General features: G+C 50.5%; 1 protein-coding gene across 1 annotated transcript in view; it reads left to right on the plus strand.

Annotated features, from left to right (window-relative positions):
* MYH11 (myosin heavy chain 11) overlaps positions 1 to 27,523 on the plus strand; it is a gene marked incomplete at its 5' end in the record, with an annotated part of 57,460 nt that overhangs the window by 5,709 nt on the left and 24,228 nt on the right. Inside the window, 16 exons of the mRNA XM_081090278.1 lie at positions 2,055 to 2,118; positions 3,995 to 4,093; positions 6,909 to 7,052; positions 13,437 to 13,532; positions 15,690 to 15,808; positions 16,595 to 16,747; positions 17,660 to 17,833; positions 19,762 to 19,935; positions 21,601 to 21,715; positions 22,183 to 22,376; positions 23,818 to 23,939; positions 24,045 to 24,114; positions 24,282 to 24,442; positions 26,268 to 26,376; positions 26,937 to 27,068; positions 27,159 to 27,365. Coding sequence (XP_080946404.1) covers positions 2,055 to 2,118; positions 3,995 to 4,093; positions 6,909 to 7,052; positions 13,437 to 13,532; positions 15,690 to 15,808; positions 16,595 to 16,747; positions 17,660 to 17,833; positions 19,762 to 19,935; positions 21,601 to 21,715; positions 22,183 to 22,376; positions 23,818 to 23,939; positions 24,045 to 24,114; positions 24,282 to 24,442; positions 26,268 to 26,376; positions 26,937 to 27,068; positions 27,159 to 27,365 — 2,133 coding nt within the window. The remainder of the gene's footprint in view (positions 1 to 2,054; positions 2,119 to 3,994; positions 4,094 to 6,908; positions 7,053 to 13,436; positions 13,533 to 15,689; positions 15,809 to 16,594; positions 16,748 to 17,659; positions 17,834 to 19,761; positions 19,936 to 21,600; positions 21,716 to 22,182; positions 22,377 to 23,817; positions 23,940 to 24,044; positions 24,115 to 24,281; positions 24,443 to 26,267; positions 26,377 to 26,936; positions 27,069 to 27,158; positions 27,366 to 27,523) is intronic.

Raw genomic sequence — 27,523 nt, forward strand, 5'->3', positions numbered from 1 at the left:
TCTGCTGATTTCCAGGGGCCCCTCTGAGCTGTCACGCGCCTGGGAGGGGGGAAAACCTCTTGGTGGAAACCTCTGCTCTGTCCCCTGGAGCTGCTCTGCCACACCCGTGTCCTCTACACTCACACGGCGGTCCCCAGCCCTGTCAGCCTCAAGACCCACTTTTTATAATAAATAACTCTGCAATGTCCCCTTTCCTTTCCCAAAATTAGAGTTGCAGATAACTTCCTACCACGTCAGATGAAAGCAAATCAGCATGATGCCTTTACTATAAGGAGAAGTAAGACAATTCATAACTGTGCATGCCAGCCTGTCAGTGCTCAGGCCAGAGGATCTAAGCCAGAGGTTCTCAACCTGTGGGTCGCGACCCCTTTGGAGGTTGAACGATCCTTTCACGGGGGCCGCCTAAGGCCATCCTGCATATCAGATATTTACATTACGATTCATAACAGTAGCAACATTACAGTTAGGAAGTAGCAACAAAAATAATTTTATGGTTGGGCCACAACATGAGGAACTGTATTTAAAGGGCCAGAAGCTTGAGAACCACTGACCTCAGCAGACACAGTGGGGCAGTCACACACCTGCATTTACATCCAGGATCCTGGGGCCCGGAGGCTGCAAATGCAGACCCACCGGGGGAGGTGGTCTGGGGACTGATGCCTGGGACGGGATTTTCCGAAATACGCTTGGGAAAGCTCTGAACCAACGAACAGTTTGCTCTAGAAGGTCGCATGGCGATGACATGCTTCTCTCCGAACAGCATTCAACATGTCTGTGTGTTTATCTGAAACAAGGTCAGGTTCTAGGTCAGCTAATTACAAACAGGCTTTTCACTTCCGTGAATGTCAGATGGGACATTGGAAAGTCACAGGGGACGTGGACAGCGCTTGCTGGCTGGGATTCTCCCGGTTGTTGCAGGATGCTCAGCAGCCTTGGCCCCCGTCTGCTAAAAGGAGTGGCCCCCACCATCCTGTGACACCCCAATCAGCCACGCCCCCAGATGTCCACAATCCTCATGGCAGATGTGCTGCCTCCACTGAGAAGCACTGCATTTGTGTGTCGCAAACCAGCGTAAAGTTAGTTTCTAGACATAAGTGAGGGCAAATCCGAAGTTAATGCCGAACATGTGCTCCGCTCACCGGTGCCCATGCTTTCTTGGGAGGGAGGGAGGGGGGTGGCCCCCAGGACCAGCAGGTTTTCTGTGTCAGCTGCCATGACTTTGGTCCGCCCAGTCGTCCTACTGTCCTACCTCCTGATGGGGAGAGTGAGGGTTTTGCCAAGACCCGAGCAAACCCAGGGGGCTGTGTCCAACCCGGTGAATACCTCCCACCATGTGCAGCGGGGTGGGCGGAAAGGATGCGATCCTTTGTCAGCTTTTGGAAAGTAGGTAAAGGCCTGGGGCGGAGGGGTGGTTTGGGGGTTCAGCTGAGGCAGAGGTTGGTGGGTTGGGCAGGTTCTCCCGGTTAAGACAGTTGATGAGCTCCAGGGCCGGGGGGCAGGGCCAGACCTGCCCAAACAGCCTCCGATGCAGGCCTGCTGGGATAGGCGGTGCTGGAGTCCCTGTCCACGCTCACCCGCCCCCCAGAGGAGGTTGTTTTGCAACTGGATGAACTTGGGCCTGATTCCCTGTGGAGAACCCAGCACATTTCTGGGTGGGCAGCGGGGAGGGAGCCCTCCAGCCAGTGAAAGTGGCAAAGCATGCCTCCTCCTGATGGCTCTCCCCCTTAGGAGCGCTAGGACACTGGGCGGCTCTCTGGGCCCCAGTTGTCCCGCCTTCCAAATGGGGGTAGCTGTGACGGGCTGAAGGTCATGGCTAGAGCCCAGTAAAACTACTTGTGAAAGTGTTTTATAAGTTCTGTGGCTCCGTGGGCCCTGGGTCATCCCAGCTCAGAGATGGTGGTTCCTTCCAACCAGTTCCCTCTGAGACTCTGAGGTTGTGGGGCCCCCCCTGCCCCTCGAATGCTCCCTGCCATCTCCCTGCCCATTTGCCTGCAGGAATGGGTGAGGGGCTGAGGCCGGGGAACTGACCATTTCCTGTGTTTCCCGTTCGGCAGGGCAAGTTCATCCGCATCAACTTCGACGTCACGGGTTACATCGTGGGAGCCAACATTGAGACGTGTATCCTTTGCTGAGCCTGGGCCCCGTGGGAGCCCCGCCCAGCCAACCTCCTGCAGCGCCTGAGGGGGCCCAGAAAGGCACCAGAGCTGCCCCGCCATCCCCAGGGTTCCGTCCCTCAAAACCCTCAGACCCTGGGGGCCTTCTCCCTTAGTAGCAGGCATTGTGGTGTGGTCGCCCAGGGTTTGAAACCCAAATAGCCGGCATTTGACTCTGGGTTGGCCTCTCCCAAGCTGAGTGACCTTGGGCCAGTTATTCAACTTCTCTGTGCGGCACCAGTGAAGTGGGGATGGAAATAGTATACCAATCCCTAGAGGTGTGAGAAGAGTAAAGTGAATTAACTTACGCAAAGCTCTCAGAACCATGCCAGGGATAGGGTAAGGGCTGGCTGAGTCTTGGCTAGTGTGTGAACTTCACTTCATCCTTATCAAGCCATGGTCCAAGGCCAATCCCAGGGCTCTTGTTCTTAGAGAGCTGCTCTGTGACCAGCTCCAGCCCACAGGCAGGAAACGGGCAGCAATCGAGCTTTCCCAGGGGAACGGTCATGCTGCACAGGCCGCACAGAGCATCTCTGGAGAATCTGGGTGGTGAAGTGGAGCCCAGTTAGAAGTTTCTGGACTTGGGGACCACATCTGGGGTTTAGTAACTGATCAACTTAGCAGCATTACAGGCGCCGCGTGGGCTCACGGGTACTATCTTTCCATGGCTGCTTGTGGACCGTTTGTTTGGCACTGACAAGGCCCAGGGGAGTGTTGTGGTTGTAGTTGGTGCCCTGGATAACAGGGTAGGCTTTGGAATGGCATGGGTCTGGGTCCAGGTCTCAGCTCTGCCACATGAGCTGCAGGGCTTGGGCGAGTCTCTTAACCTCTCCAAGCCTCAGTTTTGCCACCTGTAAAGTGGGAATGATGGCAGCTCCTACCTGTGGCGCTGTACTTGAATTGTGGTTGAATAAATGACGTGCACGGCCCTTCACACGGTGCTTGGCCTGAAGTGAGCCTCTGATTCGTGGTGGCTGTGATGTTATGGTTAGTTAACCTTTGCTTAGAGCCCGCGAGAGGCAACTTGTGGTCTCTTTATTCCATCTGGTACAACAGCCCAGCCACCCATCTGCCCTTCCCCACCATCCTCAATGGTCTCCATGCCCAGCTGCCCACCCCCACCCGGAACCCCACCCCAGCCATAGCAGGACAGCTCTCCTTAGACTAACTGGCAGGGTTTGCAGTCTCTCTTCCAAGGCCAGTTCTCTGGGTCACGGTCACGCAGCCTGCCAGGGCTGGCACCCACTCTGTGAAGCCCAGCCCCTTGGCTTGGTGTTTCGGCCCTCACCTAGCTGTGCCCTCTCCTGGGAGATGTTCCTCCTGGCGCTGCAGTTTCTTTATGTGGAAAATGCAAATATTATTCATACTTACTTCCTAGGAGGGTTTGTGAAGCTTAAATGAGACAATGCGTGTAAAACAGAACAGAGATTACTAAAGCATAGAGAGGATAATTATTTTTACTCTGTAGCATCTAAAGACAGCTCACTCTATAGAAGAGGAGTTGGTGATGGTTGTTGGGGTCTTTGGACTCCTGTCTTTTTATGCTGTTCCTTTTCCCTCTGTTCCCCTCACGTCTCTCTGGGCTGGGGACTGTGGCTGCACCCAGTGGTCTCATTTTGGATCCCTGAGCCAGAACCAGAAGGTTGGCCCCGGGTGAGTCAGGGTGGGTGGCTTGACTCGGCCCGTCAGTACGGCTCTTCAGAACCCTCTGGAGAGCCTTTCCCTTGTCCTGGAGGTTTTCCCTCCAGCACCTCATGCAACAGGGACTGGGGGAGAAGTTTGAGTTCCTGCAAGGGGCACACCCATGGTATCCCCAGAATTCTTAACTCCTCCCAAACCAGATCTGCTAGAAAAGTCGCGGGCGATTCGCCAAGCCAAGGACGAGAGGACATTCCACATCTTTTACTATATGATTGCTGGAGCCAAGGAGAAGATGAAAAGTAAGTGACTGGCAAGGATGCGTGTTGGGAGGTTTCAGCCCTTCCCATCATCATCATCCGGGGTCTGTTGATCGGCTATTAAAACAGCCTGAGATCCTTCCAGGGAAAGAACTGTATCTTTGGGTGGCAGCTGCATCGTTCGTCATCTCCTTTCAGAGAGTGAGTGTGGCTTTTGTTCAGGTGTTCTCATTTACTGACACCTACTATGTGACGTAGACATCCAGTCCAATTAGGCATTAGATCATTAAGTCCAATTAGACCTGGAGACGTCGAGTTCAATTAGACACAATCTGTGCCTTCCAGGAAGGGAGAGAGACAATGGCTATATTTGTCAGTTGATGAAACTTGCAAGTATATAAGATACAATGTTTTAAGGAATTTGGAGGGGAGGTGGGACAAAGCACTTTTCATTATGTATGTTTTGAAAGTGACTTTTGAAGTGGTCTTTGTAGGGCACAGGGTTTCACAAACTTTCTGAAAAGGACTAAATAGTAAATTGTTTAGGCTTTTTGCAGGCCACATGGCTTCTGTCACAGCTACTGGGTTCTGCCAGTGTACACAATGGAAAAGCAGCCAAGGGCGATACATAAACCAGTGGGCACAGCTGTATTCCCGAAAAACTTTATTTACAAAAATAGGAGGTGTGCTGACCTCTGTTGTAGGGAAAATATTGTTTTCCATAAAAAGTTTATGCTTTCTGCCATTGGGAAGTGATACATTCTCGACCTGTAGTTTTCTACTAATTCTTTTTTTTTTAAAATATATTTTATTGATTTTTTACAGAGAGAAAGGGAGAGAGATAGAGAGTTAGAAACATCGATGAGAGAGAAACATCGATCAGCTGCCTCCTGCACATCTCCCACTGGGGATGTGCCCGCAACCCAGGTACATGCCCTTGACCGGAATCGAACCCGGGACCCTTCAGTCCGCAGGCCGACGCTCCATCCACTGAGCCAAACCGGTTTCGGCTCTGCTAATTCTTAAAAGAATATATAAATCGCCTCGCTGAAAAAGGAACATACGAATAAATATAGGTACATGATACAGTCTACATTCTAGTGATAAGTTTAAGACTAAAACTTTAGGAAAACAATACAAACTTTACTTCCCGTCATTTTTGTGGCCCCCTTTAGTTATTTAGGTTAAGAATTCGGTGTATTGCAATATGCCACCACTAGAGGGGGCAGTATTCATTGTTTCTTCTTGATGCTTGATGGTCTGGAGGAATTTTGGATTAAAGGGGGCATGCTGAACGGATGCTATACACCCACAAATAGGTAAATTAATAGTTACACGATGGGGTGGCCCAGGGAGAAATGTTTACATCCTTTCTTCTCTTTAGCACCAAAGTCAACAGTTTGGTTGTTGGGTAACTTGGGTTCTAGTTTTGTGCTCTGTTGCTGGTCTTCCCGAAATTAGGTAAAGGTGAGGCTAGCAGCTAAGATTCCCAGGAACCATGTGTATTCTTGATGGTAGATCTTGCAAGAGGTTAGGTGTTTAGAGAAAATAAATTATTTTAAATGTATCCAAAGTCCGGATAATGAGGTCTTGGCAAAGACCCAAATTCCTTGTGACTTTAATCAGGCATTTCGGTTAATCCAAGGGCTTGAGTTAACTGGTGTCGGGTCAATTTGACCTTGAGTGGATCAAGTAGCTTCCAAGTGACTTGACCCCTGAAAGACCTCTGTTTTAAAATAAAAGTGTCTCACTGACGTCCCTTCCCAGCCTAATTAAAGGTTGATCTGGAAGAGGACCCTTGATGTCTTGGAGGGTGTTATAAAAGCAAGAAAAAGAAGCAGTTATAAATTGGGGGGAGCAAGGGGTGGTGGCTGAGGCACAAAGGTATGTAACCATGACATTACAGAAAACGATGTTAAATAGATGAAACCATATAAGCAAGGAGTTGGCAAATGTTTTTGCTAAAGGGCCAGGTAGTAAATATTTTAGCCTTTGCAGACCGTACGGTTTTGTCACAGCGACTGAACTCTGCCTTTGTAGTAGGACAGCAGCCATAGCCAGTAGACCGGGAATAGAAGCGGCTGTGTTCCAATAAAACTTTATGTACAAAAACAACCAGCAGGCCAGATTTGCCAACCCCTGACAGAAACCTTATCTACTGATTCAACTGGAAATAGTTGGTGGAGAGGGAGGATAGTGTAAGAGAGCTCAGTCTTTATCCACCATGGTAGGATGTCAATAGATAATATCTAATTTTGACATATTCAGAAATAGCCTATTAGATATGATATAGCAACATCACATTACGTACAGTAAGCTTATTATATGTAGAGATCATGGTAACTACCAGAAGAAACAGCTAAAAGAGATAAAAGCAGTTATTGTGGGGTAAGGTGAGAGTCGGAGACAGAGGGTGGGACAGAGAATGGCATTTTTATGATCAACCTTTTGGTAGTAATTGATTTTAAAAATTCATGTGCATATATGATTTTATTTTATAAAATTTAATAAATGGACGACTAAAGAGTGGTCTAGCTTTCCAGACACCTGTGTTCCTGAAGGCAGGGTGCCTTTGGGCAACTGAGATAAAGGTGTCCCTCCTTCTGGGTCAGTGCAACCCCGTGTCAGGGGTCCTGGCTTAGCCGGTGGCGCCAAGGCTGAATTTCAGGGTACCCTGGGCAGTGCATAACCTGCCCCAACGCAGGAGGCCAGTGGTGACTGGAGAAGCCGTCTATGAGATGATGCAGAAGGAAGGGGACAGAAACTGTGATGGTCCAGACCCTCTACCAGATTCCAGTCTGCCGTTCAAAGTAGTTGTGTGCCTTCCTCACCACACCCTACCTCCCCCTCCTTCCAGGTGACTTGCTTTTGGAGGGCTTCAACAACTACACGTTCCTCTCCAATGGCTATGTGCCCATCCCCGCTGCCCAGGACGATGAGATGTTCCAGGAAACCTTGGAGGCCATGGGCATCATGGGCTTCAATGAAGAGGAGCAGCTATGTAAGTCTTCACACCTTGAGGCGGGGGCTGGCGAGGGGACCTGGATTCTTGCTCTCGGTTCCTCTGGAATCAGCTAGGGGCTCTTCTCCAGTCAGGACACATTTCTGTTCTCTGAATTCCCCAACGTCCCTTCCCCCTAAACAAAACAGGAGAATGAAGATGAATATTACTGTAGGTGGTTTGTTGGTGTTTTTAAAAAGTGTCTGCATAAATTAGGGCTCTTTCAGTTACAAGTGACCCAAAATTGTCTTCAGCAAAAAAAGGAAAATGATTCACTCGTAGCGCTGAAAAGTTCAGGGACACTGGTTTCAGGTATAGTTAATTCTAGGGGTGCAAAGGTTGTCTCTAGAACCCGGTCTCTCAACAACATTGACTTTAGGTAGGCTGTAGTGTCTTGGCAGCAAAATGGCTGCTGCAGCTCCAGCCCTTACATCCTCTGGCTTTACGTCCAACAGAAAAGAGCAGAGTGGATTCTCTGCTTGAGTTCCTCAATGGAGTCTCATTGACTCTTATCGGTTGCCCTAGGTTGATGTTGATATACCTGAGCTACTCGTTGTGGCCAGGGTTTGGAAAGCTCTGAGTAGCTGAGGTCTCTGTTCTGTTCTCGGACCTGGAGGTAGAGAGGTAGTTGGCCTCCTCAAGAACATGTGGGCAGAGGATATGGGACAGGGAATAATTGAGGCGATGAGTTTATTCGGGCTCTTCCTGGAAAGCCAGTCTGGTGATAGACCAATATTGATTAACTGGGGGAGGGGGAGTCCCTCAGCCCAGCCTGAGCCCTCTTGCAGTCTGGGACCCCTTGGGGGATGTCCGCCTGCTGGCTTAGGCCCGATCCCCAGGGGGGTCGGATATACGGCAGCAGTCAGACATGTCTCTCACAGCCTGGGGCTCTCACAGTCCAGGACCCCTCCCTCCTTACCACCTGCCTGCAATGGAGGCCGGAGAGGCTCCCACCACCACCACTGCACTCACCAGCCGTGAGTGCGGCTTCTGGCTGAGCGGTGCTCCCCCTGTGGGAGCGCACTGACCACCAGGGGGCAGCTCCTGTGTTGAGTGTCTGCCCCCTGGTGGTCAGTGCATGTCATAGTGACCGGTTGTTCCACTGTTTGGTTGATTTGCATATTAGGCTTTTATTATATAGGATGTCATCAACCACCAACCAAGAGACACACTTGCCCTTGAGAACAGGGCAGCTCAAAGAGATACCCTTGGTCTCCACACTGTGCTTCAAGAAACACTTTTCCTTCTGGGTTAGATGTGCCCCAGTGTTCAAGGTTATTCTCTTTTGGGAACACCAGGGCAGGATTGTGGAAAATTTCCCTTCCTTCCCACGCCCCTTTGGAGCCCCAGAATAGCGCTAAGGTTGCTGAAACACAGCAATAGGGAGGGGCAGTTCCTCTTGAGATAAATGGGGGCCCAGAAACAGAAGGTTCCATGGGTCAGTTGACAAATGGACGGTGATTGTGGATTTTGGCCAGGATTCCATATCAGAATTCAAGGTTAACATCCCTTTCTGAATGACCTGGGCTCTCCAAGAATAATTCATTTTATTCGGGACATGAATGAGTTTTGCTTCTAATCTTTTGCTTTAGACAAATGCAACTAATGACTCAGTACTTGCTATGTGCCAAGCATTTGCTAAATCCGCCCTCCTTTTTAATGTACCATGTCCAGTTTTATTTGAATAATAAAAAACTGGAACATAGTAAAATATTGATTGATAGAGGATTTATTAAATTATTGTTTGACCTTATTAAGTAGAATGATGCAGCTATTTAAATTGTTTTAGAAAAACATTGGCTTCTATGGAAATGCTTGTATTTAAAGTGAAGCTACCAGGGGACAAAGCCATATGCTAAGTGCTTTATATGCATTATTTAATCACAACAACTCTATGAAGTGGCTGCTGTTATCCCAAATTTGCAGAGGAAACCGGGCACAGAGAAGTGAAGGAACTTGCCCAAGGACACACAGCAAGTTACTGGTGGAGCTGGGACTCACTCTCAGGTCTTGTGGACTCCCAAGCCCTATTTTGTGACTTGCTATGCTCTGCGTTTGTCTGCGGGAAGGTGGTTTTTGTCCTTTAAACTCTTAAAATTCTTTGTCAGAGTCATGGTTTGGTACCAGGGCTGGTGGGAGCCTAGTACAGTCTAAAATGCACTCCCATCATTATCGATGATGCAGAATCCCACCATGAGACACAGTTCCCTTCCCGGCTCCCTTCAATTGTTCAGATGACTTTCAGAGAGGGAGTGGCAGTTTGGGGCCTACTAGGTCATCAGCTCCTCTCTGGTACTTGCAAATCCCCCTTTTAACCCCAAGAGTAGAGCCCAGGCCCCGCACCTTGCTAGAATTCGATAACATTTTTTATTGTTATAGTTGCTATGTACTTACAGCAAGGGAAGCTGATTTTTTTACTTAAGATAGAGCTAGTTTCCTATTAACATAAATCTAAAGAAAGAGAAGTAAGTGGATGTAAAGAAAAATGTTAAAGAAATAATGGAGCAGATAGTATGCAGGTAGAGCAAGCGTTAAGATGAGGGTGTGGGAATGATTGAGGTCCACAGGACATGGACTTAGCCTATTTGTACATCAATCCCAGTTATAAATTTAGAGCTACTCCCAACCCTCACAAAGAGGCTGAAGGAGAATGGGGGTGGGCGTAAGGGGTGAGGCTCGAGCCCTAGAGCTTCATGAGGCTCTAGGTGACCATGCCCCTCTGTTTCCCGGAGCTCAGTGGGGGAGGCATACTCACCCCAGGTCACAGAGAGCTAGCAACAGTGTAGGACTGGAATAATAATCTATATATATAAAAGCCAAGCAACCGGAACAACCGGTCACTCTGATGCATCCGGCCAATCGGGGCCTGATCGCCACCCCCCCAACTGCCCGTGGCCCCTCCCCCTCGTGGGCCCCGCCCCCGATCCGCTCCCTCTGCCTCTATTGGCCCCCATGGGGGCAGGCTGCCGACCCCACCCATGCACGAATTTGTGCACCGGGCCTCTAGTATGACATAATAGCAATAATGTTTATTGAGCACTGACCATGTTTAGGCACATTTAATCCTCATGACAGTCCCATGAGGTGGGAGTTTTTATGGGCCTTCAGATGGCAAAACTTCAGGCCACACGGCTGCTAAGGGCAGGCCTGGCCACTGGCCCCCAGACACCCCCAGGCACAGACTAGATCCATTTCCCAGACTTCAGGCATTGATGCTACTTCTGGGTTCCATCTGTATTGTTGGCAGAATATTTTTATGAAGAGGTGGATTTCTATAGCTCATCTGCTCTAGGCTTTGTCTTAACAATTTCTGTAAAATCACTAATTGTATGCCTTGGTTTTATTATTTCCAATAAATTAGAATAAATACCTAACTATTAAAATTTTTAATAAGTTTCTCATGCCACCTAAGATCACCTATCCTGTGTGCCCCTGGCAGGACACATGCTATGTGTTGGAAACCCACTTTTTATGCCTCAGTAATGAAGAGTGGTGTATTAGTTTCCTGTGGCTGCTGTAACAAGTCACCACAAACTGGGTGGCTTAAAGCAATGGGAATTTATTCTCTCTCAGTTCGGGGGGCTAGAAGTCAAAATCAAGGTCTCAGCAGGGTTGGTTCCTTCTGGAGGCTGTTAGGGAGAATCCAGCCCATGTCTGTCTCCTGATTCCTAGTGTTGCCTGCAATCCCTGGCGCTCCTCAGCCAGTAGGCACATCACTCCCATCTCAGCCTCTCTTGGCATATCCCCTCCCACTGTGTTTCCTCTTGTGTTTTCAGGGCACTTGTCATCGGATTTAGTGCCACCAGGTTAATCCAAGGTGATCTCATTTAAGATACGTAATTAAATCTGCAAAGATCTTTTTTTCCATATAAGGTCACATTCCAGGGTTCCGGATGGACATATCTTTGGCGGGCGGGGGGGTGGGGGGTGGGTACTGTTAAACCCACTATAGGTGGCTGCCATTACTTAGCACCCAATGGGGCAGGCCCCTTGCTTGATCATCTCTCCTGACATAAACGTCACGAAGCAGGTGCTACTGTGTCCATCTCCATTTTGCAGATAGGAAAGCTGAGGCTCAGAGAGGCAAAGCTGGGGTTTGCACTAGGGACTTCATAATTCCCGGGTTCCTGTTTTCAACCCCTGCCCCAGGCTGACTGCCCTCGGCACCCTCGCCATTTCTGTAGCCCCTCCAGATCGCCACTTTCCTGTCCACCAGCTCTTTCAGTTGGTTCATCTCCTGTGGCCGGAGAGTGGCCGCCGTTCTGTCATGAGCACATTATCTGTACCAGAACGTGCAAGCTGCTGGCTCCTGGACCCACAGGAGAGGTTGGCCTCCACAACATATGAATTTTTAAAAAATTGCCTTGCACATTTAAACATGGATAGATTTCATGGGTCTCTATTATCTGCAAAGATCGGAAGTCTGTTAGCACTGGGCTTGCCTCTCCCATAGCCAAGCTTGCATTGGCCAAGCAGTTCCCCTTCAGGTGGGGTTATGGCGCCCAAGAATCCCCACAGTCCCCTTTGTTCATTTAGACCAGTGGTTCTCAACTAAGGGGAGTTAGCTCCCTTGGGGCGGAGGGTGGGGGGGGATGTCTGCCAGAATCTGGAGACATTTTTGGTTGTCATGACTCTGTAAGGGGAGCACTACTGACATCTAGTGGTTAGAGACCAGGGATGCGGCTAAACATGGTACAGCGATGGCCCTACACTAGGCCCACAGTTGAGAAACCCTGAGTTAGGCTGCTTCCCTGGGCTCTGCAGGCCTGTCAGCGATCCCTAGTTTAGATCCGCAGTTTACAAACCACGAGTATAGCACTGGACAGTTTACAAAGCCCCTTTCATACATTCTTGGTAAACGAAACTGCCTTAGCAGTGCCTGGTCCACCGCAGTGCTCACATTCTGCAGTGGCGATGGGAGAAAACAGGCGGGTGATCGGCCGGCAGCCAGGCCTTTTGCTGAGCAGGGCCTGGGTCCGTAAGGTATGAGGGCAGCTGTTGTGAAGGGCTGTCACCCCAGCTTGGCCCGAGGACCCAGAGAAGGCTGGCACTCTAGAGTTTATTCCTAGAACACAATGATTTCTTCTTGGAAGTCCTAGGCGATCTGCACTGAGTTCATCTAAAGCCAGTCATTTGCATTAATCCTCCATCCATCCATCCAGTCATCCATCCATCATTCATCTTCCTTCCATCCATTGTTCCATTCATTCACCCACACGTACATACATCAGTCCATCGATTCCTCTGTCCATTATCCATCCATCAATCCATCCTTTGATCCATCATTCATCTTCTATCTATTATCCATCCTCCATCCATCTCCCCTATCTCCCCATGTGTGTCTGGACCCTGGATTAGGCTTTGGGAATACAAAGATGATAGGGCAGTCCCCACTCTCCAGTAACCCATGGTCTTGCGGGGTTTCAAACACAGAACCTATTTTAACAGTAACGTGGCCTGAGTATGGAGTCGGAAGGATTCCAAGGGTCTGGGAACACAGTGTTTTGTCTGGAGACACCTGGACAACAAGTGGGGGAAATTTCCCCTTCTTCATCCTACCTTGAGCATCTTGCACACCCAGCCAGTATATGTTGGGAAATATAGAGTTTGGTTTTATTCCTTAAATAGCTTTTATTGACATACAATTTACATGTAGGAGGTTGTGTATGCCATAAGTGTACATTCAATTAATTTTTATAGATTGAACACACCTGGGCAACTAGCTCCCATTTTAAATAAGAGAACACCACCCGCTCCCTTACGTTCCTTCTAGCAGCTTCCCCCAATCAAGAATAATTAATCTGATTCCTAACAGCATAGTTTGCCTGTTCTTGAACTTTTCATAAATGGGCTTATATGGTATGTTCTTGTTGCATTTGGTGTCTTTTTCCATCGCACTTGTGTTTGTGAGCTACAGCTGGTGTGTTGTTTTTAGTAGTAAATCATTCATTCTCCTTGCTACATGGCAGGGGCAGGGCCTGACAGACGTGTTCTGTAAAGGCTAGATAGTAAATATTTTAGCCCATACGGCTGTACAGTCTCTGTTGCAACTTTTCAACTCTGTCATCGAAGCATGCCAGTGGACGAGTGTGGCTGTGTTTCAATAAAACTTTATTTAAAATGGCAGGCAATGGGCCGGATGTGGTCCCTGGGCTGCAGTTTGCCAACCCCGGCTACCCAGTATGGTATTCCATTGTAGCACACAGTTTTCAGCGGTCATTTGAAAATGTTTTCCCCCCTCATGAGCAGGGGGTTGGGGAAATTTGGCTTTCTCCTGAAAGCTCAGAACTGACTCTCTTTAGGAGAAAAGTGTTTAGACGCCAGACCTCCAGAGCACCGTGGTGTTGACGGCTGGGTGTTGTCTGCTCTCTCTCCTCCCCCCAGCCATCCTGAAGGTGGTGTCGTCCGTCCTGCAGCTGGGCAATATCGTCTTCAAGAAGGAGAGGAACACGGACCAGGCGTCCATGCCGGACAACACAGGTGGGGCCTCCTCTCCCCGGGAACTGACGGCGCGGGGGCGGGAGGGAGGGCCACACTCAGTCTCCGGACGAGGTGACTCGGGGCCTTCGCAAGAGCTCACCTACGCTATTTTCACTGACTTCTCTTTCTTCAAACTTTTCGCTGCTGAAGTCCTACGGTGGGAAGTGCTTGAACCAGAGCGTGGGAGGAAAGAACTAAAGGTTTCAGATCAGGAAGGATCCTGAGGGAGCATCAATTCGAACCCCCACACACATGTTCTGTTTAACCTACTTTCCAGCACGAACTGTATGCCCGGCACCGAGGTAGGGAGGGAAGCAAGACAGGAACAGCCGTTTCTTACGGCACCCGTGGTCCTGTGGGGGAGACAGACCTCACCCAAGCTTCCCGGCGAACAGTCGCCAGATAAAATAGGAGATGCCCATTAAACTTGAGTGTCAGATAAACAACAAACGCCTTTGATTCTAAGCATGTCCTAGGTAATGTTGGGGGATATAATTCTATATTCTGTATATATCATAATTCTGTCATGTAATTCCAATGCGAAAAAAAGGTGTTGTTTAGCTGACATACAGGTTTAACTGGGCATCCTGTATTTTTTTGTGTGAATCTGACAAATAAGCAGCATTTTGTGTTTTGAAAAGACCGCCCAGCTACCTCCGTGCTTGTTGGTGGCTGAGCCAAAAGGATAACATAGGTTCCCAGCTCCCACTGTGGCCTCCACATCAGCCGCAGGCTGCATATTGTGTTGCTTTTGCAAACCCCTGGAGCTTACCCTCCCTGAGACCCGTCAGATGTTTCCTGTGTGTTACACTCCCCAGTATGGCGCGTTATAGGACTCCGCACTCAGAGAGAGACCTTCAGGGAAAGAGAAACCCCAAAGCACCCTTGCAAAGAGATGGGGAAACATCCTAAAACCACTCTATTCTATCACCCAACTTGCATGTGCAAACTATCACGCAACACTAGTCTTCATGTTAATATTTCTTTTTTTAAAAAAAAAAAAGCTTTTAAATGCAGAAATACACATATAACAAGAATCCGCGAGCCCACCATCCAGAACTGACGTTTGAGAATATTTTGTAATACGGCTTTGTCTTTAAAATGAAACAGAGCAGCATAGATGTGCAAACACAGTCACTTCCCCTGTTCTCCCAGCTGCGTTCTCTCCCGCGCCTCCTGGCAACCACAATTGTTCCTCACCACACACCCTTCAGCCTCATCTTTGTACGTTCGCTCACACGGAGTAGAATGATATAGAAAGTTGCTTTGTGAGTGTTTTTATTTATATAAATGATATCACACTAAAGATATCATTCTTCGACTTGATTTTTTTTCTATTCTATATTTACCATTGTCTAGATCAGGGTTTCTTAGTAATGGCAAGACCTAAAGTGTCAACCAAAAAAGTTTCCAGACTTTACCAAATGTCCATCCCCTGGGGGCAAAATCACCCCTAGTTGAGAACCACTGGGGGTGGGGAGAGAGAGAGAGAGAGAGAGAGAGAGAGAGAGAGAGAGAGAGATCATCCTTTAACTTCTATTTGGTATTCCATCTTATGAAAATACCATGGTATGTTTGTCTGCTCCCATATGAATGGATTTAAGGTGTTTCCAATATTTTGTCACTACAAACAATGCTGAAGGACGTCTCTTGGAATAGTGAGCAAGCATTTATGGAATAGTTGACTATATGTCAGGCCCTTTCCATAGCTTACCTCATTTAACCCTGTTACAACCCCACAGAGCACCAAATAGCTGACTCTTTCTACAAGCCAAGAAAAACAAGACTCCAGGAAGTTGACAGGCTTTTCCATAATCTTGGCTAGGACGTGGGAAGGGGCGAGGGCTTGAACCTGGAACATCTGGCCTTAAGCCCCCAGTTGGAGCATACCTCCATCCCAGCCTGTCATAGCCTCTGAGCGATACAGTGGGGGTGGGGTGACTAATCACAGCCGCTCTCAGGGCTTCTTTATGCCGCGTTCACTGCTTATGTGTTACACTCCCCAACGTGGCAAGTTACAGGAATCCATCTCTCCAAAACAACAATAACAACCACAACCAAAAACACACCAATGTCTATGCAAATATCCATGTGATGTGCTTAGTCCCCAAGCCTTCTCTTTGTGATGCACTAAATATGCTTGTTTTCTCCACCCAGCTGCTCAGAAAGTTTGTCACCTCATGGGAATTAGTGTGACGGATTTCACCAGAGCCGTCCTCACCCCACGTATAAAAGTCGGGCGGGATGTGGTACAGAAAGCTCAGACAAAAGAACAGGTAAGGATGCGCTTGCTCTTTTTTCCTGCAGGGTCTCACATCCAGCCATCCAGCCAGCCTTTCATTTATCCATATTTTCATCCCTCTATTCATCTATCCACTCATCCATTCATTTATCCATCCATCCATCTATTCATCTACCCACTTATCCACTCATTCATCCCTTCATTTCTCCACCCATGCATTCATCTATCTGTTCACATTGTGTCCATCCATCCATCATTTATCCATCCATTCACCCATCCACCTATCCACGTATCCATCCATTCATTTATCTTTCCATCCATGTTTTCACCCATTTATATGTTTTCAATCCATTCATCCATCTTCCTTTCCCTCTGTCCATGTCTTCGTCCCTCGCCTATCCAATACTAGAAAGTTCAACGTCCCCTGTCAGGTTTTGAAACCACAACACTGAACAAGAACACCAGAGTCCCTCACCCATGACCTCATGTTGATCTCTTAGTTGTAGGGACCAGGCCTGACCTAAAAGATTTTGAAATGCCTGTGTGCCCTTTCTAGAGGCAGGACTGACCACCTCTGCAGGGCCCCTGGATGGAACAGGCGCCGCTCTGTGCCAGGCCCCTCTCACAGGGGGTGTTTACTTTAGGTCTGAGCTCGCTATCCCTCACGGCTGCTTTCTGCAGAGATGGCGCCGTTTCCTTTTTTGTTCGCTTTTTAAGGACTGCCTCTAAGTAGGAGAAGAATAAAACTCTGAGCCATCAGCTGGGTTCATGTGAAAATGCAGCCCATGGGCGTAACCGGGTTCCCTCACCCCCCCCACAGGCAGACTTTGCCATGGAGGCTCTGGCCAAGGCCACGTATGAGCGCCTTTTCCGCTGGATACTCAGCCGTGTGAACAAAGCCCTGGACAAGACCCACCGGCAAGGGGCTTCGTTCCTGGGAATCCTGGACATTGCTGGATTTGAGATCTTTGAGGTACAGTGTGGTGGGATGACGGCAGCCATGGACGTGGCTCTCCGGGGTGAAGCTTCCCCTCGGAGAATGCATCGTTTTGGAGAAAGGCAGGCAGATGGCTACTGTAGGGGGGGGAGGCTGACCTTGAGGGTGGAAGAGACAGAAATCCAGCAGGCGATGCATTGGTGTGTGCAACTGAGAAGGCCCCCATCAGACAAACGGGACCTGGTCCCCTGCCATCTCCCACCTGGGCCCTGTTCTCACACAGACTCCCCTCCTGGTGGCAAGATCACTGCCACTGCTCTCAACGGCCTCTCGGCAGCCTTGGCAGCTGCAGCCAGTTCCAGCTGTTTACCACAGTCCCAGCCCGTTCTCACCAAAATTTTGGCATTGAGTCTCATTGACTCAGACTCCCCGGGGTTGGGCCACTGGTGACCTTAGAGCCAAGCACTATTTCCAGGGTCTTGCCTTAGTTCATGTGGGGCCGCATGGCTACTGGACCTCACAGCCATGGGTTAGAGGGACATTCTCAATGAGAGGGGAAGGCTGGAGATTGACAGATATTCCCAAACCTGTCTACTCCCTCTCTGAGCCTCAGTTTCTACATCTGCAAAGTGGGGGTGATAAAATACCTTACATGGTAATTCTTTCCACAAATCATTGTGCAGATGGAAGAGATACGCATCCTTAAAGCAATGTGTGTGCAGACCACGTGACAGGAGAGTGGGTCCATTTTGCCAGCCCCCCATGACCTGTAGGCAGCCGTTGGTGGGGCCTAAGCCCTCTCGGGGTGCTGCAATGGCAGAGCGGGCTCTGGTGGAAAGGGTGGCAGGCCCCGGGGCTCTCTTCAGGGTGGAGCTTCTCTTCAGGGCCCCGAGCCCCCTGCCTTCATCCACGATGCTCACGGGCCCCCCCTCGCTGTCCTGTGCTCAGGTGAACTCCTTCGAGCAGCTGTGCATCAACTACACCAACGAGAAGCTGCAGCAGCTGTTCAACCACACCATGTTCATCCTGGAGCAGGAGGAGTACCAGCGCGAGGGCATCGAGTGGAACTTCATCGACTTCGGGCTCGACCTGCAGCCCTGCATCGAGCTCATCGAGCGGCCGGTGAGGGCCCACGTCACACTCGCATGCGTGTGTGACCTTCGGCGGCGGCATGCGGACCCTGCCCGCCCCGTGTGTGCACGCTTCCCCCAGCACTGAGTCCTTGTGGGCTCAGTCACACTTTCCCTTACCCCACATGTTAAAGCAACGGTATTTTCTCTTTTTATTTCTCTTTTCCTCCCTCCCTCCCTCCCCTCCCTTCCCCTCTTTCCCATTCATTTGTTCACTGATGCATCCCAGACTCCTAGAACCGTGCACGTAGTAGATGCCCAATAGATAATTGTTGAATGACTATTTACTGAGCACCTACTCTGTGCCGGGCCCGTCTTTAGGGGTTAGGGATGTAGCCGTGAATGAGATGGACTTGGTCCCTGCCCTCCTGGAGGAGCGGGCAATAGAACCAGACAAACAAAGCAAGTGAACCATCCTGATAAAGCCAGACAGAGCAGGGGGAAGCACTTCCCGATTCTGAGTCCAAAAAGTGAAGGCCATTCCAGCAGAATGAATGGCATTTGCAAATAAGGCTGCGCTCTTGACACCTTAGTTTAGACTGCCTCCCACAGGGAAGTGCTTTACTAACAGGAATCCTGAGGTGAATCTATATATATAAAAGGCTAAGTGTCCGTCTGTCTGACCAGTAGCTATGACGTGCACTGACCACCAGGGGGCAGACGCTTAATGCAGGAGCTGCCATGACGCGCACTGGCCATTTAAAAATAAACGGCACCACGGACCTGGTGCCGACAAACCAACACTCGGCTTCCCCCAAGTGGGACACAGGTCCCACCACCCCCCAGAACAAACGCCACACCAAATCGCAGCCAACGCTGCCAAGACCCCATTGCGCAAAATGCGGCCCACAGCCCAGCCCAGCTGGAAATGGTCGCTGTGGGTGCCGGGTAATGATGTCACATAGCAACACCCGGCCTCCTCTCCCTAGCGACTAGCCTCCTTGGAGTTTCTTCAGCCCAGGAACCTGATTTGCTTTATAGCCAGATGCAAACATTTCATACTGTAACCAAATGTTTATGAAGCATTTTCCCATGCCTCATCTCATTTGATCCTCACAGAAGTCCTGGAGTAGGTAGATAGGAGACTTGGTAGAATCCTATTTTCTTTTCATTAGCAGGAAAAAGGAGATTTAGAAAGTTTAGAAACTTGACCCGACTGAAAAGAAGAAATGGTGGAACTTGAAAATCACTTCAGGTTTTCTCACTGCACAGAATATAGTCAAACACTGCTACAGTTAAATATTTTACCCTTTGTTCTCCTTGCGTGATCTACAATAATAATCTGCTTCATGTTGATATTTACTGCTGTGTTTGCTGACAATTACCTGAAAGAGAAGTTGGGGTACTTCACTGGGCTGGAAAAAGTTTAGCTAAATCAGAAAGCAGGTCTAATTAAGCAAGTTTATTCTATATCTATAAAAGGCTAAGTTGACTTGCACATGCGTGATTCATATGAAGCTCTCACTGGTGCCAATCGCACGGGTGTGTTTTGATCTGTCATTGTCAATCGTGAATTTGGTTGATGTTTCTACTATATAGAAAGGGTGAATAGCGATATTAAAATATTTCTTGTAATTAATTTCCTTTCAATGTGCATGAATCCGTGCGCCGGCACACTAGTGTATATATAAAGCAAGGTGTGAAATCTTTGTGATGTTGTATGTGCTGCCCACTAGGGGATAGCAGCAAACATGTTCTGTTGGTGGTGCTTGCCCTTATATCCCCAATGCTGGTCCATTGGACACATGGTAATTTGGGGATATATTTTGCAGGGAGGGAACCAAAATAAAGAGGGTATAAATCCATCTTTATATGTAGGCAGATAGGGTATGAGAGCTAGGGAGCTGCCTGTGTGTGCGTTTGGGTGACAAGCCTGAGGCTTGAGCCCTGGCTGTGATCTGCCCTGCTTGTCCTCCACAGAACAACCCTCCAGGCGTGCTCGCCCTGCTGGACGAGGAGTGCTGGTTCCCCAAAGCCACAGACAAGTCCTTCGTGGAGAAGCTGTGCTCAGAGCAGGGCAACCACCCCAAGTTCCAGAAGCCCAAGCAGCTCAAGGACAAAACCGAGTTCTCCATCATCCACTATGCTGGGAAGGTACCCACTGCGTGTCCCAGGGGTCTGTCTGTCCCGGGGACCTCAGGAGGGATGCCAGAGCAAGAGCAGCTTGGGAATGGCAGAACCCAAAGGCGTCTGGTGTAAATCAAATCGCAAGCAAGGCTATTTATGATTGTTGTCTAAGTGTCTGGAAGGGACAAGATATATATATGTAAAATCCAACCATGGTGGCCAGCTAGTCCTTTCTTGTATAGACTCTAAATCCTTCCTGCTGCAGGGTAAACCCAGCAGGAAGAGCCAACCAGAATGGAGTGACCAATAAACCCAATTTTGGGTTCACAAGAATCTCCTTTATCATGGCCTTGGGTTTGCCATTGGCAGCCTATTCCGTCCAGAGAAATCTGTGATGGTGTCACCTTTTCATTGTCAACTCCTCTTCTTCCTCCTCCTCTTCCTTCTCTCCATCATCATCATCATCATCATCATCATCATGCTTCATGGCTGTTAATGTACAGAACCTTCCCCTGTGCCTCCTGGGTAATTTAGAAAGACATAGCTTGGTTTGGCTTACAGAATCTTAGAGCATTTTTATTGACGCTCCAGAATCCCCACTGCATCATGGGAACAGGCAATGCCCTAAGTCAGGGGTTGGAAAACTATAGTCCATGCACCAAATCTGACCCACAGCCTGTTTTTGTAAATAAAGCTTTATTGGCACCCATTTGATTACATAACATCTGTGGCTGTCTTTATGCTACAACGATAGAGTTGAGTGGCTGTGACAGACGGTATGGCCTGCAAAACTGAAAATCTGGGCCTTTACAAAAAAAGTTTGCCAGCTCCTACCCTATCCTTAAGGGAGCATCATTCCTTTAGGCACAGAAGGATAATGCTTTTCTTTTCCCCACTTTATAGGTGGTTTCTTTTTAGTCCTCTTTCAGATCAGGCCTGGCCATCACCATAACAACCCACATCCCGTAAGAACCCACCAGAGAGATTTTATGAGTTGCCTCCATTTCATAGTCACAATCATAAAATGAAGGTTTGCCCTGGCTGGTTTTTCTCAGTGGTTAGAGCATCGGCCCATGTACCTGGGTTGCTGGTTCAATCCCTGGCCCCGGTGGGGGCGCGTGCGGGAGGCAACCTATCGATGTGTCTCTCTGGTGAGGATTAACAAAAATAAATAATAAAAAATAAATAAAGTGAAGGCTTTGGCCACGGTCAGTATTCGAGTTGGGAATTTACATCCATGTATCAAAATCTCCCAGTTACAAAACTTATGTTCATCAGAGAGAGGAGAAGAGGTCCGCAAACTTAATTTAAAAACTGGAATTGTTGTCGAGCCTTCTCTAGATGAGGGAGAACTTTCATGTGAGGGAGACATTTACCATCAGCCAAGCTCTTTACCACTCGGAGGGCAACCGGCATCATCCCAGGCTCTGGAGGCTGCCAGAGAAGCGTTATTAGGAGAATGCAAGGAATAGCGACAAGGCCTTCCAGCAGTAGCTGCCATTGGCTGGTGCCCTACTGTGCGCAGGGCCCTTTAAAGTCCTGATCTGCTGGTCTCTTCGTTGGAGTTACGGATTCTCACCATGGCAGCTGCTAATGTCATTTCCTCGCTGACCTTGGACGATCTGGGAGGGGAACGGGAGGACTCCGGCCCTGCCCTTAGTTCATAACTGACCGGAGGTTGGCTCTTGGCAGGTGGACTACAACGCGGCTGCCTGGCTGACCAAGAACATGGACCCGCTGAATGACAATGTGACTGCCCTCCTCAACGCCTCTTCAGACAAGTTTGTGGCCGACCTGTGGAAGGACGGTAAGGCCCCACCTGATGGAGCTGGAGAGCTGGGCACCAGAGTCCTCCTCTCCTCCAGCTGCCCCCAATGCCCACACCTGCTCCCAGGAGGGGCGGCCACATGGGGCTGCAGGAGAGGGCCATGTTGGCAGGTGCTAGTGACATCTCGTTGACACCTTCAACCACCTCAGAGCCCCTTAACCCCACACCTGGGCCCCAGGGAGAAGGTCTGCGATCAGGGCAGATGGAGGAAGTAGCGTCCGAGGCACGATGAGTGAGAGTGCCCCATCCAGAGTCGGAAAGACTGAACTCTTGTCTCACCCCTGCCACACGCTTTCCGTCACTCGGGAGCTCAGATCCCCCAAGTAGATAATAGCTGGAAAGCAATCCCCTTACCTAGTGCTGGAGGGAAGGCATTGGCAGCAGAGAGAAGAATGGGGGCCCTAGGGTGGGCCAGAGGCTGATGCCGCCCTCAATGTGCCCCCCAGTGGACCGCATCGTGGGGCTGGACCAGATGGCCAAGATGACGGAGAGCTCGCTGCCCAGCGCCTCCAAGACCAAGAAGGGCATGTTCCGCACGGTGGGGCAGCTGTACAAGGAGCAGCTGGGGAAGCTGATGACCACGCTGCGCAACACCACGCCCAACTTCGTGCGCTGCATCATCCCCAACCACGAGAAGAGGGTGAGGCCGCCCGCTGGCTGCTGCTGCTGCTGCTGCTGGGGGTGGGGGTGGGGGTGGGGTCAGAACGTCCCCTGGGGACATCACCGGGTCTACAGGGAATGGGGAAGGCAGGCAGGGGTAGAGGGGCAAGAAGAAAGCCTGACCCCCCACCCCAAGGGCTCCATCTGACATGATGGAAGGTTGGCTGAATTTGGGGTCCATTCCCCATCCTGGAGGCAAAAGAAGACAGGGAGGAAGGGAGACTGTGTCCAGACACTTGCAGCCCTGGAGTTGCTGTCCAAGGGATCAAATCACCACGAATTCATCATTCCAGTTGATATTTCCTGAGTTCCTGCCTGTGCTGGGGAGAGAGTGCTGGAAAGGTTGTTGTCCTCACCTGCAGATTTCTTATAGTCTAGGGCAGGGGTGCTCAGCTGGGGGCAGTTGTGCCCCTACCCTGGGGACATCTGGCCCCGTCTGAGGACATTTGTGGTTGTCATAACTGGGAGGGGGCGACTACAGGCATCCAGTGCGTAGAGGCCAGGTCTGTGCTAAACATCCCACAGTGCGCAGGGCATCCCACGACAGAGAAGGATCCTACCCAGTGTGTCGGTAGTGCTCAGGTGGCGGGAGATCTGTGGGCAAGGCAGACACAAGCTGGTAACCGTGGTGCAATGTGCTAAATTATGAGAACTCCAAACAGTGGGGGCTCCCGCTCCAGCTCCTCAGGGCTGAGAGGAAGCTTCTTAGAGAATGTGCACATTGAGAGGCATCAACTTGGTGAAGTGGAGGGGAGGTTGGGGAGGGAGTCCTAGGCAGAGGGACCGGTACAACAAAAGTGTGGAGGTAACAAATGAAGCATCTTGGCAAGAAAATGCTAGGTAGGTGGTTGCATGCTGATGTGTGATGGTGTGAGGCAGGGATTGGGAAGAGCTGGGGCTGAACAGTATCAGGGGCTAGATCAGGGAGTTCCTGTGGGTGGACCAGAGCCTGGCCTTCCTTCCGTGGTGCCACTGGGATTTTAAAAGTAGGAGTATGTCATGATCAGATTTACACCTTAGAAACCAAATGAGGGGATGAGAGGAGAGGCAGGACTGGGGGTGAGAAGACCGGGTAGGAGTCTGTGGTGGGCTTTGTCTGGGCAGGAGAAGATGGTGGCGAGTGGATGGTAGTGACGATGGCCAATGGAGAGAAGTGGGTGGATTGGGAGATACTCGGGAGGTAGGAGCTTTAGAACTGGTGATGGACAGGAAGTGAGGAAGAGGAAGGTGACAAAGAAGAAGCCCCAGTTTCCAGCTACGTAATGCTAGTGCCACCAAGTAGAAGAGAGAGATCCTCAGCTGAGACCTCACCGGGTTGATCCTGGTGGCCTGGTGAGGGGGGTCACCCAGGCCTGAGACTCGGGGCTTGCTCCTCCCTGAGTCCCAGCCCCGGTGGCCCATCGCCCTTTCCACCTTTGCAGTCCGGCAAGCTGGATGCCTTTCTGGTGCTGGAGCAGCTGCGGTGCAACGGGGTGCTAGAAGGCATCCGCATCTGCCGCCAGGGCTTCCCCAACAGGATCGTCTTCCAGGAGTTCCGCCAACGGTGAGCCCGCCAGGGCAGGCACCGGTGGGGCAGTGGGTGAGCGGGTGGCGGAGGGAGGGATGCTGGAGTGGCGCTCGGTTGGTGACTTCTCCCCTGTGTCTCAAGCTACGAGATCCTGGCTGCGAATGCCATTCCCAAAGGCTTCATGGACGGGAAGCAAGCCTGCATCCTCATGGTGAGCCCCGCCCCGCCCCGCCCTGCCCCGGAAATCCAGCGGCAGCCCTCCCGGCTCTGGTGGCACTGCCAGGAGCTGCTTTGGGTGTGACCTCCCTGACACCGGCTTAACCCCTGGCCACATGGCACAGCTGAGCATGGGAACTCTTGTCTTCCTTCCTTCTGCAGATCAAAGCCCTAGAACTCGACCCCAACTTGTACAGGATCGGGCAGAGCAAAATCTTCTTCAGAACCGGGGTCCTGGCCCACCTGGAAGAGGAGCGAGACTTGAAGATCACCGATGTCATCATGGCTTTCCAGGCCATGTGTCGCGGCTACCTGGCCAGAAAGTAAGGACCCGCCTACTGTCCCCTCCCCACACACAGATGGGAGACACACACTTCCAGGGAGCTTGCTGGCCTCATGTTCTTCTTCTTTTTTTAAAGTATATTTTTATTGACTTAAGAGAATAAGGGATAGGGGGAGAGAGAGAGAGAAACATCAATGATGAGAGAGAATCATTAATCGGCTGCCTCCTGCACGCCCCGCACTGGGGATAAAACCTGCTACCCAGGCATGTGCCCTGACCTAGAAGTGAACCGTGACCTCCTGGTTCATAGGTCGACACTCAACCTCTGAGCCACACCTGCCGGGCTGGCCACATGTTCTGATTCCCTGACTCTCATAGGCCGTCTGCTTTCAGATGCTCCACTGATTGGATGGCAGTGTTTTCTTGGGGGGAAGAAATGCTACCGTTTAATATAAGCACTGGTTATGAGGGCAGGAGGGAAGGTTAAGACCATGACTCTAGAGCAGGGGTGGGCAAACTTTTTGACTCGAGGGCCACAATGGGTTCTTAAACTGGACCGGAGGGCCGGAACAAAAGCATGGATGGAGTGTTTGTGTGAACTAATATAAATTCAAAGTAAACATCATTACATAAAAGGGTACGGTCTTTTTTTTTTTTTTTTTTTTTTTAGTTTTATTCATTTCAAACGGGCCGGATCCGACCCGCGGGCCATAGTTTGCCCACGGCTGCTCTAGAGCATTAGACCCACGGCTGCTCTAGAGCATTAGACCTAAGTTCTCATCCTGGCTCCCCCACCTGTTTGCTGATGGGCCTTGGGCAAGTTACTCGACCACTCTGCGCCTCAGGTCTCTCCACTGGAAAATAGCATATTCATTCCTGCCTCGTGGAATAGTTTACGAGGAGTCAGTGAAATACTTCCTGAAAAGGGTTGAGAACAGTGCCTGGTTATCATCTTGGAGGTGTGAGACTATGAGTAGGTACCCGAGGAAAGAGTCTTTGGCTTTATCTATAGCCTTGTGTCCAGATGGGGTTCATCAGGCAGGGTCTTGGCAGGTCTGATGCCCCTTCGGTTTTGGGAAGCCTGGGGCCATGTGTAGGCTAGGGTCCTTGAAAGTTACACCCTTTGATGGTAGGGACTGGTGGAGCCGCTCTGTCCGGGGTTATGTCATCATGAATGAAGGCTCCTGCTGTCATCTGCAGAGCCCTGATCATGTCAAGCTGATTCAGTGCCAAGGGGACCCAAGATGGTCAAGGCCAGATCTAGGGAGCTCTTGGTCCAGGGACAGACCTAGCTTAAGTTTCATAATTCTGTTACCACCCCAACCCCCAGCCCCCAACCCGCCTCCAGACTACTGAGGGCAGTTTTATTCTTCAAGTTCACCCACGTTCAAGATGGCAGAGAGAAGAGGATTATGCTCACTGTTCATGGTTTCTCAAACCTAACAAGAAGCGTGCTAGTTCTAGGTCAGGTTTGAGATTTCTAAAATACACCTGAGGAAGGAATAGGTTTGTCAGACACTCAGCTTTGGAGAAGACGTGGCACAGCTGGGGGTGAGCAGCGTTCCCCTAGGAATGATGTAGCAGGGACCGATTTCCTCGATGTTTGGATCACAGCTCTGGTTCCAGGGTATGGTGTGAGCCTTGGGTCTCCCTTGCCGGCTGGGAAAGGCTCTTGTCTCCCTATTATCTGAGTGGTCTGTGCCGAGACAGTATCCCTGTACTGATGCTCAGAGCCCCTGGAAGAACCTGAGCTGGAGAAAAGGGGGGTTGTCCTCATGCAAGTCCCAAAATCACAAGCGAAACCGACAAAGTGAGACATGTGTCGGGTGACCAGGGCTTCTCACGGCTCCCTGCCCCTCCCCCAGGGCCTTTGCCAAGAGGCAGCAGCAGCTGACGGCCATGAAGGTGATTCAGAGGAACTGTGCCGCCTACCTCAAGCTGCGCAACTGGCAGTGGTGGAGGCTCTTCACCAAGGTGAGTGCTCCGGCCCCACCTGGCTCTCAGGACCCCCAGCCCTGGTCCTTCACTCCAGATGCTCCAGATGTGGGACTGGAGATGGTTGTCCGTGGGTGTGCAGCTGAGAGCTTGAGATCAAACCTGGCCTGTTGGTGATGCTCCAGGCAGGCCTGTCTCTGGTGCATCTGATGAAGGCCCACCCTCCTTGGCACCTGGGTTACAGCCATGACCTTAACCCAGATCCGGAGAATTTCATCACCACAGGATCCCTCACAGTGTCCTTTGATAACCATGCCCATTTCTTTTCTAGCCACACCCACTTTCTTCCATAGCCACACCCATTTCCTTCATAGCCCTAAGTCTAGAATGTTTAGCAGCATCCCTGGCCTCTGCCCACTAGATGCCGGGAGCACCCCCTGCCCCAGTTGTGACAGCTGAAACTGTCTCCAGAAATTGCCACACGTCCCCTTGGGATGGGGTAAAATTGTCCCTGGCTGAGAAGGACTGATCTGCTTTTATTACAAGACTGTACCCCTTTTGCCATGAAAATAAACGCTGCGCTGACTGTGTGTGTGCAGGTGAAGCCCCTGCTGCAGGTGACGCGGCAGGAGGAGGAGATGCAGGCCAAGGAGGATGAGCTGCAGAAGATCAAGGAGCGGCAGCAGAAGGCAGAGAGCGAGCTCAAGGAGCTGGAGCAGAAGCACTCGCAGGTGCTTGGCAGGGAGCGTGATGGGGGCTGCAAGGGAGGCAGGATGCCTGTTCCTGGGGACTCACTGGCCGCCTCCCACCCCTGCATCCAGCTGGCCGAGGAGAAGAACCTGCTGCAGGAGCAGCTGCAGGCGGAGACAGAGCTGTACGCGGAGGCCGAGGAGATGCGGGTCCGGCTGGCGGCCAAGAAGCAGGAGCTGGAGGAGATCCTGCATGAGATGGAGGCCCGCCTGGAGGAGGAGGAAGATCGGGGCCAGCAGCTGCAGGCAGAAAGGAAGAAGATGGCCCAGCAGATGCTGGTGAGGCACTGGAGGGGCTGACCTTTCCTGCAGGCAGGCCTGTGAGGCCCGTCTGATGATATATGTCCCCATTGCACAGATAAAGAGACTAAGGCTTGGGAGGGAACAGCCATCTGTGCACACAGGTCTCCCTAAAGCCCGCTCTGCTCTGCCCTGCC

This window comes from Myotis nattereri (assembly GCF_964212035.1).
Source record: "Myotis nattereri genome assembly, chromosome: 4".
NCBI lineage: Eukaryota > Metazoa > Chordata > Mammalia > Chiroptera > Vespertilionidae > Myotis > Myotis nattereri.